The 14499-nt window shown below is 36.1% G+C and overlaps 1 protein-coding gene across 1 annotated transcript in view; it reads right to left on the bottom strand.

Annotated features, from left to right (window-relative positions):
• The window catches only part of sorl1 (sortilin-related receptor, L(DLR class) A repeats containing), a 215176-nt gene that overhangs the window by 45409 nt on the left and 155268 nt on the right, over positions 1-14499 (bottom strand). The window contains exons 36-41 of the mRNA XM_059956940.1: positions 12416-12522; positions 8425-8529; positions 6261-6333; positions 3892-3974; positions 3175-3271; positions 2324-2508 (exon numbers count right to left, since the gene is read on the bottom strand). Coding sequence (XP_059812923.1) covers positions 2324-2508; positions 3175-3271; positions 3892-3974; positions 6261-6333; positions 8425-8529; positions 12416-12522 — 650 coding nt within the window. The remainder of the gene's footprint in view (positions 1-2323; positions 2509-3174; positions 3272-3891; positions 3975-6260; positions 6334-8424; positions 8530-12415; positions 12523-14499) is intronic.

Here is a 14499-nt window from a genome sequence, read left to right as displayed (position 1 = left end):
ACACAAGTATTTAAGAAGGTCATAGGGTTAAAGGCAGACAGATCTTGAGTGCACAACCAATATCCTGCACTCAAGATTCTTAAAGGATGAGAGGGCAGCAGAGGATTAGAAAACAACCTCAGTTCAAATGTAGGAACAGAGAAGGTGGGGGACTATAAGCTACTTAGTTTAACATCTATTGCTGGAAAGATGCTAGAGTTGATAATCAAAGAGGAGACAACTAAGAGGATACATCAATACACTTGCACGTTTATGCAAATATATAATCAGCCAATCCTGTGGCAGCAACTCAATGCATGATCGCATGCAGACATGGCCAAGAGGTTCAGTGGTTGTCAGAAATGTGATCTAAGTGACTTTGACCATGGAATAATTGTTAGTGCCAGATGGGGTGGTTTGAGGATCTCAAACTGCTGATCTCCTGGGATTTTTTCCCCCACACTATGGTCTCTAGAGTTTACAGAGAACGGTGAAAAAAACAAAAAAACAAATCCAAGGAGTGGCAGTTCTGTGGGCAAAAACACCTTGTTAATTAGAGGTCAGAGGAGAATGGCCAAACTGGTTCAAACTGATAGGAAGGCAACAGTAGCTCAAATAACCATGCATTACAATAGTAGTGTGCTGAAGAGCATCTCTGAACGAACACGTCAAGCCTTGAAGTGGATGGGCTACAGCAGCAGAAAACTACATACAATCAGAAGTACACTCAGTGACAACATTATTAGGTACAGCAGATACTCAAATCCAGTCAACAAGGTTAATGAAAGGTAACTTGCATTCCACAAATCTATTTGAATTTTTTGAGGCTGTGAATTGGGACAGTTGATAGAGAACTTGTAGATTTAGTACATTTAAAGGCATTTGAGAGTGTCATATAAACTACTGTGTGTAACAGCACACAGCATTCAAGGAAGTGTGTGAACAAGGATTGCAAACTTGCTGTCACGTAGAAAACAGAATTAGGACAAATAATTCTCTCCAATGCAACTGACTGATACTTTCACAGGTTATTTGCAAAAAAAAAACCACAGCACCAATAAGCAGGCACTCTAGAGCATAATCTGTCCTTTGAACAGATTTCACATGGTCAAAGGCAAACACTATCCCATTTCCTCTACTATAAAACAATGATAGTATGGCTGCTAGTTGCCATGTTTCACAGGTCAAAAGAAATGGGAAAGTGTAAAATAAGTATTGGTGTCTACAGAGAAGAACTTAAAAGACAGCTCTCATTTTGGGCAATTATTGTAGGAGGGTGCATGTGGAATTAGTTCTGAACAGTATAAAGCTCAACTGTTGCAAATCTGTGTTTGAAAAAAGCCACTGAAGGTGAACATCTAGGCAAAGTATCCAGAAAGGTGATTTTGACAAGGTCGCAGAGCTGGAAGAACCCACAAGATCAATTGCATCACAGAGGAATAACAAGCACAAGATTTTGCAGATGCTGGAAATCTTCAGCAACACACACAAAATGGAGGAACTCCAAGTCAAGCAGCATCTATGGAGAGGAATAAACAGTTGACGTTTTGAGCCAATTCTCTTCATTAGTTCTGGAAAGGCAGAAGTCAGATTAAGAAGGTGAGGTGAAGGGAAGGAGTACAAGCTAGCAGGTAATGGGTGAGACTAGGTAGGTGGGTGGGGTGGGGGAATGAAGAAAGAAACTGAGAAGAGATAGGTGGAAGAGGTGGCTGAAGGAATTTAATAGGAGAGGATGCTGGACCATCGAAGAAAGGGAAGGAGGGGAATCAAAGGGAGGGAATGAGAAGGTGAGAAGAGAAAGGCTGAGAGGGTAACCAGAATGGGGAATTGAAAAAAAGAGAAAGGGAGGGGGAGGAAAAATTTCTGGAAGTTAGAGAAATTAGTTACAGTTCATGCCATCAGGTTGGAGGCTAACGAGGTGAAATACGAGGTGTTCTTCCTCCAAGCTGAGTTGGCCTTGTCATGGCCGTAGAGCTGCCATCCTACTCCTTCCCACACCTCCTTATGCTGGCTTCTTCCCCAACTTTTCTGTCCTGCTGAAGGGCCTTGGCCCAGAATGTCAACCATTTATTCCCCTCCATAGATGCTGTCTAACTTGCAGAATTCCTCCAGCATTTTGTGTCGGTTACAGAGGAATAACAGTTTGCTCCAATAATTACATATATGGAAGATATTTTTTCTGGACTAAGCATTTATTAAGCAGAGATAGTCTTCTGTAGGATTTCAGAGAAGAATGGGATAAAGCACGCTATGTTGTTTCTTATCCAGCAACCATGGAAACACTATCAAAAGGTCAATAAATACAATAGCTAACTGTTCTGCCTAGAATACACAGGCCACTTACCACATTAGTTGGGCCACTCCAACTGCAGTTCACAGCAGTCTGATTGATTGGTCCTGCTTGAAGTTTAGGAGCAGCTGGCATCGTTCCTTTTGTTTTAATATGTTTAATGTATATTGGGCTATCTCCTTTCTGTGTTTTAGCCCATGTTGAAATCTCATAATCTGTTCCAGCAGTTAAATTGAGAACTGTATAATAAAAATTATGAATCCATTGATACAAACAAAAAGACCAGACATTATTCCAAGTAGCAGCTAGAGCACAAAACTTTTGAAATATAAAACTATGCTATGCAGATTTTTAGAAAATATTGATAAATGTGACTACAGCTACACTTTTGAAATTATTTGTAGATTTAAGATTTTTTAAAAATTTGTGATCAGAATGTGACCCCAAGTCATAGTAGCATGTGGACAACTTATAGTATCTTTCTCAAAGTATATTTTAATTTGTATCTTAAAAGAAAGATAGAAAGACCAGAAATCCAAGAGCAAATTTTACAGTTTACTATTCAGGTATTTGCAGATGTTACTGATTACTGTAAATTGAAGGAAATCAAATGCACAAGTTAATCTGAGTAGCTTTTGGGCAAAGGATTGCAACAAAAAAAAAAGCTGAGGCAAGCTTCCCTCTCACAGACTGAAGAGAGTACATATACATGCCAGAAAGTTTGCATACAATATTTATTTTAAGTCTGTTGATGTCCAAGCCAAAATATATGCAATAAGCAATACAAGAGGTTTCACAAGTCAAGTGATAAGACTTTGAAAAAATTAATTGATGGATTTCATGAGAAGTCATTTGTATTTGTACGACTTCATTATCTGTATCCGCAAATCCACACTGGTACATACCAGATAAAGTAGTCTTTCTTCCATCAAGAGTCAATGTTCTCTTTTCTTTAATATGGGTATCAAACATCCACGACACATCCACCACATAACTGATCACCTGAAAAGAAATATGGTGAAAAAAATTAGGCACCTTCTACTGAAGTTCATAAACTTGTCCTGAAATGACAAAGATTATTTTGTAAATTTCTTTTCCAATGCTGCACTAAAATATACTTCTGACTAGTACAATTATCTAGAACAATAAGCTAACTTATAGGTTCCCTTCCAGTCTACATCTCGGAATTTTTGTCTTCCACTTAATTACTCTCCCATTAGATTGGAACTAAATTCTGGATTTGTCTAATCAAGTAATATGTCCATGTACCTCTCACTTTCCCCACTTACCTCCAGAAAATGTCCTGGCTGTTAGTTCCCATGTCATACTAATAGACTAGTCTAAAACATACTAAATCTGAATTTGCATATTACCATCACATATCAAATTAAAGGACATTTGCATACTGCAGCTTTATCTGTATGCCTTGCACACATTATGTAAATAACAGGAACATCCAAACTGAACAGCATGGTTACTGTTTTAGCACCAAGTGACAGTTGACAAAATTCACCTTTCTGATATAGAACTTCATATTGTTCAGTGCAATTATCAAAAAGCTTGTAAAGCTACTCAATCTTAATAAAAGGCATTTATTAATGTTTGTTATATATGAAATGTACCTTAAACTTATTATCTAACTGTAGCTTCAAGATAACCATGTCTTCCTTTGAATTTTTAACTTGAACAGTTGGTGGTGGAATAGCTATTATGAAGAAAATGCAAAAACAAGAATCAACATTTACGCAAACAATTGTACACAGCTGTATGTAATACTACTCGTTCATTATTATTCATTCACTTAAATTCATCAACCACTAAATTGTTATGTTGACTATCAAATCTGAGCTATTATAAAGATTTTAATTATAGTCTCTGTATCTTTAACAGCTTATGGCATTCCACAGTTCAGATGTTAACTCCAAACTAGATTGGGGGCAATTTTACTTTTTCTTATGAACAAATAGTACAGTGTAAGAACAGGCACTTCAGCTCACAATGTTTGAAGAGATTTGGCATATCAACAAATACACTCAAAAACTTCTATAGTTGTACCGTGGAGAGCATTCTGACAGGCTGCATCACTGTCTGATATGAAGGGGCTATTGCACAGGACCAAAAGCAGATGCAAAAGGTTGTAAATCTAGTCAGCTCCATCTTGGGCACTAGCTTACAAAGTACCCAGGACATCTTCAGGGAGCGGAGTCTCAGAAAGGCAGTTTGCATTATTAAAGACCTCCAGCACCCAGGGCATGCCCTTTACTCACTGTTACCATCAGGTAAGAGGTACAGAAGCCCAAGGCTGAAGGCACACACTCAGCAATTCAAAAACAGCTTCTTCCCCTCCGCCATCTGATTCCTAAATGGACATTAAACTCTTGGATACTACCTCACTTTTTAAAAAAAATATACAGCATTTCTGATTTTTGGACTTTTTAAAATCTATTCAATATACATAAACTGCAAACGATTTATTTATTTATTTGTTATTTTTTTTTACTTTGTTTATTTTTTCTCTCTTCTATATTATGTATTGCATTGAATGGCTGCTGCTAAGTTAAAAATTTCATGTCATATGCTGGTGATAATAAACCTGATTCTGATTATGATATTAATTTAAACTTATTCCATCTGCCACATATGATCCATTCCTGTCTGCTCATGTACCTATCCAAATGCTTCTTAAAAATTGCCAACGTATATGCTTTGACCAGTTCCTTCATCTGGAAGCGTATTTCAAGCATCAACCAATCTTGCTGTGATAAAGACTTCATCTTGCTTACCAACTTCAAATTTTCCCCCTCTTATCTTAAAGCTAGGTCCTCTTGTATTTGACATATCCACCCTGGGAAACAATTCTGATTAAGTACCCAGCCTATACCTATCATAATTATATATATTTCTATTAGGTTGCCCCCTCAACCACTGACATTGCAGAGAAAACAATTCAAGTTTGTCCATCCTACATGCTAAATCCCAGTGAATGTCTTCTGCATTAAGTGTATCTTTACTGTAAAGTGACTACCTGAAGTGTACATGATTACCCAAATGGAGCCTAACCAAAGTTTTATACAGCTGCAGTAAATAATTAAAAGCAGCTCATTTTGATCTGAAAATGGTCATTAGGGTAAAAGAATATGGCAAAGAGACCAGAAAAGCAGGGAATCACTCTAAGAAGTGATAAGATACATTAAAGCTGGACGAATGGGGAGTGTGCAATAGGGTACCTGCAGTCTATAGAAATGGGAGCAGTCCAGATTTATGTGGTTGATCCTCTTTAGAACTACCAATAAGGCTCTTAATGAAATGAGTACTTTTCAGTGCTGGGGGCTGACCTCAAAAAAACATATTCAGCTTCTTTCACATAGAGGAATAATCTTGTGCCTATTAATATAACTAAAATATTGAAAATAATTAAAAATGATATTGAAATGTTAGCAGGAACCGTGATGCATCATATAATTTATTTCTTATGTTAAGCTGTCTATTCTCAAAGATCAAGTCAAAAATAAATTGCAACATTTTGTAATAGTTGTCAGGTAAACTGAGGGAAATTTAGGATAAAGTCTGACTATATGTAAATTTTCTTGGATCATTCCAAGTACTACACATTGTACCTATACAATATATTAATAATGGTCTGAACTTTCTTGATGCGATTGATCTGTTGATCTTATAAGCCCAGGATCAATCACTGCACAAGGAGGAAGAGTTTTTTTCCTTTGATTGATAAAATCATTAAGTACTTCAAAACATGACACCTTTATTTACATAAGTTTTAAAAAAGGGCTCAAATTGTGGAAATTTCTGAACTGCCAGTTAGGAGTCACCTAGGAGTTAGGAGTCAGCTAGGAGTTAGGATCAAGGATTTTAAAACTATCCGACTTGGTGCTTTTGATCTATTAACACTTTAATAACATCAAAATAGCTCAACCATTTCAAAAGCAGACTGCTAACTAAAGGGCATTGTACATCATTGCTTTGCAACTACCTTCTCCTTTCTTTGTGGTAATAGTTTTCGAATCACTCCAGTTGCCTATCCCATGGCCTGTAACAGCGGCAACCTGCAAAGATTGAAGAAATTATATTAGAATCTGTTGGAATTTTTTTTTAATAAATAAATTCTGTTGAGTTCATCTCACAGATAATACTAACAAAAACTGAGGTAAGTGATGCCAAAATTAAATACCATCTCAGTAAGATCCATCATCAGGCATTTTCTCCAACATATTGGGTTAAGTGGACTATTTCAGTGCTCTTAAACTTGTGATGTTGTGATAATCAGATTACAAATATTATACATGTTGTTTTATATATGTAATTGAGTCACAGAATGATAATGTCATGCCTTTGCCAAATTTGCTGGGTTGAAATAAGACTGTTGGATGCCTGGACTACAAAATTTATTAAAAATTCTCATTCCTAGGTTATCAGCCATACGTTGTGTCAAAATATACTTGTCAGAGTAACAGATACAGGCTCTTTGGCCCAGCAAATCCTCGCTAACCACATAACCCACCCAGCTTGTCCAATTTGCTTGCATTCAGACATATCGCTCCAAACCCTGCCCCATTATGCACTTAACCAAGTGCTTCTTAAGTTACACAATTGTACCTGCCTCAACCACTGGCTCTGGCAGCTTGTTCCATATAATCACCAGCCTCTGCATGAAAACATTGCCTCTCAGATCCCTTTTAAATCTTTCCCTTCTCACCCCAAATCTATACCCCCTAGTTTTGGACTCCCCTATCCGGAAGAAATTACTTACCATCCAACTTATCTGTGCCTCGCATAATTTTAAACATTTCTATATGGTCCCTCCTCATTCTCCTGCATATGAAAGAATAAGACTGAGCTTGGTGATTATATGGAACAAGATCCCTATAACTCAGGCCCTTGAGTCCTGACAACATCCCCAAAAAATCTTTCTTGCACTTTTCCCCCAGTTTAGCCATGCCCTTCTTATAACAAGATGATCAAATCTATATGCTGTACTCCACATGCAGCCTCACCAACAACTTGTACAACTGCAACATTATGACCCAACTACTATACTTAATGCTCTGCCTGATGAACAGCAGTATGCTAAATGCCTTTTCCACTTACCCGTGACACTGCTTTCAAATGAACTAGGCATCCAGGAGCCTCTGTTCCATTATACTCCTTAGTGGCCTACCAGTTATAGTACAGGTTCTACTCTGATTTAATTTTCTGAAAATTCATCCCCTCCACTTAACTGTATTGAAATCCATTTGCCAATCCTCAGCCCACTTTACTAACTGATCAAGATCCCACTGTAATCCATGATATCTTCTTCACAATAAACAATACCTTTTAGTATATCATTCACAAACTTTCTGATCAACCTTTGTGCACGCACATCCAAATCATTTATATAAATAACAAATAACACTGAGCCCTGTGGCAAACCATGCGGGATGGGTGCCCACTGGTTCGTGTAACGTTTCACAGCACCACCAATGCGAGTTCAATTCCTCCCACATACCAAAGATGTGCAATTAAGTTGTGGGAATGCTTTGGTGGCGCTGTAACCATGGTGACACTTGCGGGCTGTCCCCAACACATCCTTGGACTGTGTTGGTCATTGACACAAACAACGCATTTCACTGTATATTTGGATGAACATTCAACAAATAAAGCTAATCTTAATCTCATTTTAAAACCACTAGTCACTGGCCTTCATTCTGAGAAACACCTTTTGACCATCACCCTCTGCTTCTTACCTCTAAGCTAATTTTGAACCCAGCTAACTAGCTCTCCCCAGATTTCATGAGGCCTAGTCTTCCAGACCAGAATACCATGTGGGACCTTGAAGGGCTTGATGATGTCCAAATAAATAACTTTGTGGATGTTAAGGGATTAATGATTTCTATCATTTATGCAAAACAGCTGGGGTGAAGAACAGAAATAAGAGTAGGAGTTTGTTCCACCATTCAATAAGAATAGCCAAGCAGGGAATCACAGCTCGAGTCTCTGCCACTTGCATATGCAAAGCATGAATATGGAAACTAATTTGACACTAATTTTTAATGAAATTTGTAAAGCTACTTTTGGATATACTATACTTTAAACACATTTGAAAACAATGCAACTTCAGCGATCAACTTACTGGACAGTAAATGTATTCTACTCACCCTGACTCTGTACGAAATGTTTATCTCCAGATTCGAGATATTTTTCTGGCATTCAAGACTTTTCAGTGAAGTCCATTCTTCCACTCCATCTTGGGCATATTCCACCTGGTTAGGTATTTGGGAAAGCATGTTAGGGAGTGGGAGGGGGGAGAAAGAAGAAGGGTTGTCAGGAAAAGATCACAAAGTATAGCCTTTTCAGAATTGAGTATCAATAGGCATTAGAAAAGGTCACAGTGGAATGATTATATTTCCAGTCAACACTCCATATTAAAGAGAATTGTTGTAATTCTCTGGAAATGCACCATTCTACACTCGAAATGACATGCAATCCTTTATTAAATTAAGTTAGAACTTTTTTTTCTCCCAAATCAATAGAACTTAATTACAAACATGCAAAGCTTTCATTACAGCTCAAAATGGAATTTGTGGTATCACAGAGTAGTACAGAACAGAAACAGGCCCTTTGGCTCAACTTGTCTATGCAGACCAAGATGCCTATCTAACCTAGTCCATTTTCCCCATTTGGTACATATCCCTCTAAGCCACAGGTTCTCAATTTTTTAAAAAAAAAATTGCATGGCCCCCTACCATTAAAAGAGGGGTCCGAGGACCCCAGGTAATGAACCCCTGCTCTAAACCTATCCTATCCATACACCAGTCCAAATGTCTTTTAAATGTTATTACTGTACGTGCCTAAATCACTTTCACTGACAGCTCATTCCATAGACACACCATCCTCTGTGTAAAGCAATTTCCCCTTGGGCCCATTTTAAACCTTTCCCTTCTCTTTTTTTTTTAAACTTTTTTTATTGCATTTTTAAATGATTACAAAGTATGAAAAAACAATGTATATAACCCATACCCCCTCCCCTTAACCCCTCCCCCCTAACTGCCCTATAGAAAAAAAAAGAAAGAAAGAAAGAAAGAAAGAAAGCCTGGTTATTGGAAGATCTCCACATGCTCCATGGAATTTGTAATAATTTTAATATGTATATTTATTTCTTTCCCCTAATAACCAATTGTTTCATCTTCAAAGCATCTATATATTTAATCCTGTCTTTTGTAAATAAGGGCTCCAAATTTTCAAAAATGTTTCATATTTATCTCTTAAATTATAAGTAATTTTTTCTAATGGAATACAACCATAGATTTCTTTCTTCCAAGAATCTATACTTAAATGTGTATCCGATTTCCAAGTAACTGCAATAGCTTTTTTGGCTACTGCCAGTGCAATTTTTATAAATTCTTTCTGATACTTATTTAGTTTGAGTTTCGGTTTTATCCCTTCAATATCACCTAATAAAAATAATATTGGATTATGAGGAAGTTGTGTTCCTGTAATTTGTTCCAGTAAAAGTCTTAAATTTGTCCAAAAAGGTTGAATTTTAGAACAAGACCATGTCGAATGTAAAAAAGTACCAGTTTCCTGGTTACATCTGAAACACTGATCCGATAAATTTGGATTAAATTTTTTTATTTTTTGTGGTGTAATATATAATTGATGTAGAAAATTATACTGCATTAATCTTAACCGAACATTTATTGTATTTGTCATACTGTCAAGACATAGTCTTGACCAATTTGTTTCTTCAATTTTAATATTCAAATCACTTTCCCATTTTTGTCTTGACTTATGGACTCCTTGCTTAATTACCTGTCTTTGAATCAAATTATACATGCAAGATATAAATTTTTTGATATTTCCTTTTTGAATTAAAATTTCTATTTCATTAGATTTCGGCAATAACATTGTTTGACCTAATTTTTCTCTTAAATAAGCCCTTAATTGAAAGTAACAAAATAAAGTGTTGTTTGATATTTTATATTTATTCTTTAATTGATCAAATGACATTAATATACCTCCTTCAAAACAATTCCCTATATATCTAATCCCATTTTGAATCCAATTATATAAAAGTTGATTGTCCATTGTGAAAGGAATAAGTCTATTTTGAATTAAAGATTTCTTTGCTAATAAAGATTTTTTTATCTCATCATCAACATTTATCTTATTCCATAAATCAATCAAATGTTTTAATATAGGAGATTCTTTCTTTTCCCGTATCCATTTAGATTCCCATTTGTAATAAATCTCCAGGAGAAGATGGTTTTCCACCTGAATTTTATAAAAAGTTTAAAGATTTATTAATTCCTCCTTTTATGGAGTTAATATATCAGGCGGAAAGAACGCATAAACTTCCAGAATCTTTTTCAACAGCTATTTTAATAGTATTGCCAAAAAAAGACAGAGATCTTTTAAAACCAGCATCATATAGACCTATTTCTTTATTAAACACCGATTATAAAATAATAGCAAAAATCTTATCTAATAGATTATCTAAATGCTTACCAAAATTAGTGCATATGGATCAAACAGGATTTATTAAAAATAGACAATCAGCAGATAATGTAACTCGGTTATTTAGTATAATCCATTTAGCACAAAAGAGGGAGGAAATGAGTGTGGCGGTTGCTTTAGATGCAGAAAAAGCATTTGATAGATTGGAATGGGATTTTTTATTTAAGGTATTGGAAAAATATGGATTAGGAACATCATTTATAAAATGGATTAAAACCTTAAATACTAATCCCAAAGCTAAAGTAGTGACAAATGGTCAAATTTCAACATCATTTCAGTTAACAAGATCAACTCGGCAAGGTTGCCCACTATCACCTGCTTTGTTTGTGTTGGCAATAGAACCACTAGCTGAATTAATCAGAATGGACCCAGATATTAAGGGTTTCAGAGTTAATCAGGAAGAGTATAAGATTAATTTATTTGCTGATGATGTTCTAATTTATTTAACAGATCCATTACATTCACTATGCAAATTATCTTATAGACTAGAAGAATATGGGAAAATATCGGGTTATAAAATAAATTGGGATAAAAGTGAAATTTTACCTCTTACTAAAGGAGATTATAATCAATGTCGATTAATAACTCAATTTAGATGGCCAGCAAATGGTATAAAATATTTAGGTATAAGAGTTGATAATGATATAAAAAACTTATACAAATTAAATTACTTACCACTTTTGAAAAAAATTCAGGAAGATCTTGAAAAATGGATGGCATTACCAATAACATTAATAGGTAGAGTAAATACTATAAAAATGAATATATTCCCTAGATTACAATATTTATTTCAATCACTACCAATACAATTACCCCAGAAGTTTTTTCAAGAGTTAAACAAATATCTGAGGAAATTCCTCTGGAAAGGTAAGATGTCCAGAATATCGTTGGAAAAATTGACATGGAAATTTGATCTAGGAGGATTACAACTTCCAAATTTTAAGAATTATTATAAAGCAAATCAACTTAGATTTATTGCATCTTTTTTTCAGAAAGATAAACCGGCATGGATAAGAATAGAATTAGATAAAATAGGAGAAAATGTACCAGAAGATTTTATATACAAACCTTTCCCTTCTCACGTTGGAGCTATGCCTTCCAGTTTTTGACTTCCTTTCCTTGGGAAAAATACTGTATGTATTCACCCATGATTCTATACATCTCTATCAGGTCAACTTTCAGTTTCTTATGCTCGTAGAGCATAAATTTCTAACCTTCCCACCCTCTCCCTATAATTTAAGGCCTTGAGTCTTGCACAGTTCCAGTATAACATCCCAACTCCTGTATTCACTCCCCTGACCAAATGCTGCCTTCTATCTACCTGTGATGCTATTGAGGGAACTAAGTATGTGTACTCCTAAATCCCTCTGTCCCTCAACACTCCCTTGGGCTCTAATGTTTACTGGAAAAGTCCTACCTGGGATATTTGGAAAGGAAACACATTCACAGTATTTTACAACAAAGACTACTAAGAAACAGATCTTTCAAATATTCCAGCTTTTAATACTAATGCTAAAGATGAAAATAAACAAAAAGGGGCCCAATCATGAAAACCCAATGTAAAGACTGCAGGAAAACTCAGCTTTTTTTTAAAAAAATGTAATTTTATTAAAAAGGTATGTGAAAACTTACAACGTATTCCCGAATCAAACCATGTGCATTGATAGGGGGGCTCCATCGGGCGAATATAGTATACTCTTCAGTATAAGATAAATGGAGATTTTGAGGTGGATCAGGTACTGCAAAGAAAATGAATTTACGAAATGATATTAAAAATATTTGAATTCACCTTCTTCATTGTTAAAGACTGAAGAATATCTTACGGAAGTTTCACAAGAATTGAAAGGAAGAACTGATTCTTCTTTTCATCAAATCAATGATGAACAATGGTCAATATTTTCCCAGTACAACAGTGCATAATCATGGTCTTTGACAGGAATTCCATAAAAGATAACAGAATTGTATTGCTATGACAACATCTCGTCTTCACTCTGAGTTCATGCAAACTGCTTCTCCAGAAGCTGAATCTGGAGAAACAGAGGTAGAATGTGATAGCATCGAAAATTCACGATATTGCAAAAACTGAATAATTTTAGTCAACAGCAGAATTTGGCTAGGCTGGGTTAGTTTACTTTGGAACACATGAGCCAAGGATTAAGATGCACAAATTATGATGAGCTAAAAAAAAATGAACAGAAAAGAAGAAAAAGAATTTCACACTGGGGATAAAGCTGTCAAGTAATGGATAGATGGATGTTGAAGAAAGTTACCTGTAATCAAAAGGACAGAGGGCTCTGCAATTATCTCTCCCCACTAAAAGGTAATTGAGGTACAAATCCTTAATACAAGTATTTGCACAACTATTGAAGTACCGTAAACTCCAACATTACAGACAATTCTCAAGTCTGTGAAAACAGCCAAACACTTTTTCCTGATGTGAATGACCTTCACCTGTGCCATTAACTTATAAAATTCTATGACCTGAAAAAATTACATTATATTATTCACCCTTCAGTTACTCACTGATGTGAATATATCTCAATTCCAAAATCAAAGGGTACATCCCTACATTGCAAAATCATATCACAACAATCTTTGGACATGTTTGCATAAAATCTGTTGAGATTTGTTAAAATCTGTTCAAAAGAACAAATCCAGTCTATCTAGTTTCTCCTCGAGGATGAAATGCTCCAACCCCAGGCAAAATCTTAGTAAATCTCCTCTGCAAATTCTCCATAAGGTTCAAAAGTTCATTAATGATCAAAGCATGTATCCATACACAACTCTGAAATTTGTCTTTTCCAGACAGCCACAAAAGAACATGAAAGTCATTCAGAGAGAAACATCAAACCCAACCTCCCCACCCCACATACAAAAGAGAATAGCATCCTGATCATTAACCCCCAAAACACCGCCCACCCCAAAAGAAGGGAACAGGAACAGTGGACCCCACCAAAAAACCCTCTCTCCTTCACGCAAAAAAACAGAACATCAACCCCGAACACCCTTGCACAACAAAACAGAAAACGAACAGGCAATTAAAACACAGAAGTCGGAAAAAGTCCATAGTCCACATACACATCAATCCAATCCCCAAACGCAGAACCATGATAACCTCCTCTGATATCACCAACTTTCATCAAAAAGGACACCACACGAGGGAAAGAGGCCTAACCGCCTGCCACAGCAATAGGTCACTCAGACTCCTTCTCTGGCAGCGATCAAAAAGAAGTCAGTTCTTTTGCAGAACTCTTGCTCGCCCTCCACATTCGCCTCAATGTCTCAATCTTCCTCAATGCTTTAATCAGTGATTAATGGACTCTTTAGCCGGTGAAATAGAGTTCAACATCGGCTCACACCCAGTTTCGAAGTTTCTTCGCATTAAGTCCGTGCTTCCTTCCTGGAATGTTCTCAGAGACAGCAAAGTGCCAGATCACTCAAACGATCCCCAAACTGTAAATCACAGACTCGAATAGTCCCAAAAACACATTTAAGGTGAAAAAACAGGCATACAAGTCATTGTCACAGCTACCTGGAAGATGTCGACTGAGGTAACATTGTATGCTGGTGCCATCTGCACTGGAAGACAACCTTACACTGCTTCTATGGAGAAACTAGAAGCACACACAATTCTCCAGCTGTGGCGAACCTACGATTTATAACATTGAATCTCTCTGCTCTTATATTCTATGCCTTGTTTAATGGAAGTGAGTATC

Source organism: Hypanus sabinus, chromosome X2 (genome assembly GCF_030144855.1).
Source record: "Hypanus sabinus isolate sHypSab1 chromosome X2, sHypSab1.hap1, whole genome shotgun sequence".
Lineage (NCBI taxonomy): Eukaryota > Metazoa > Chordata > Chondrichthyes > Myliobatiformes > Dasyatidae > Hypanus > Hypanus sabinus.
Note: the sequence above shows the minus strand (reverse complement) of the source record. Positions and strands in the feature narration are given on the sequence as shown.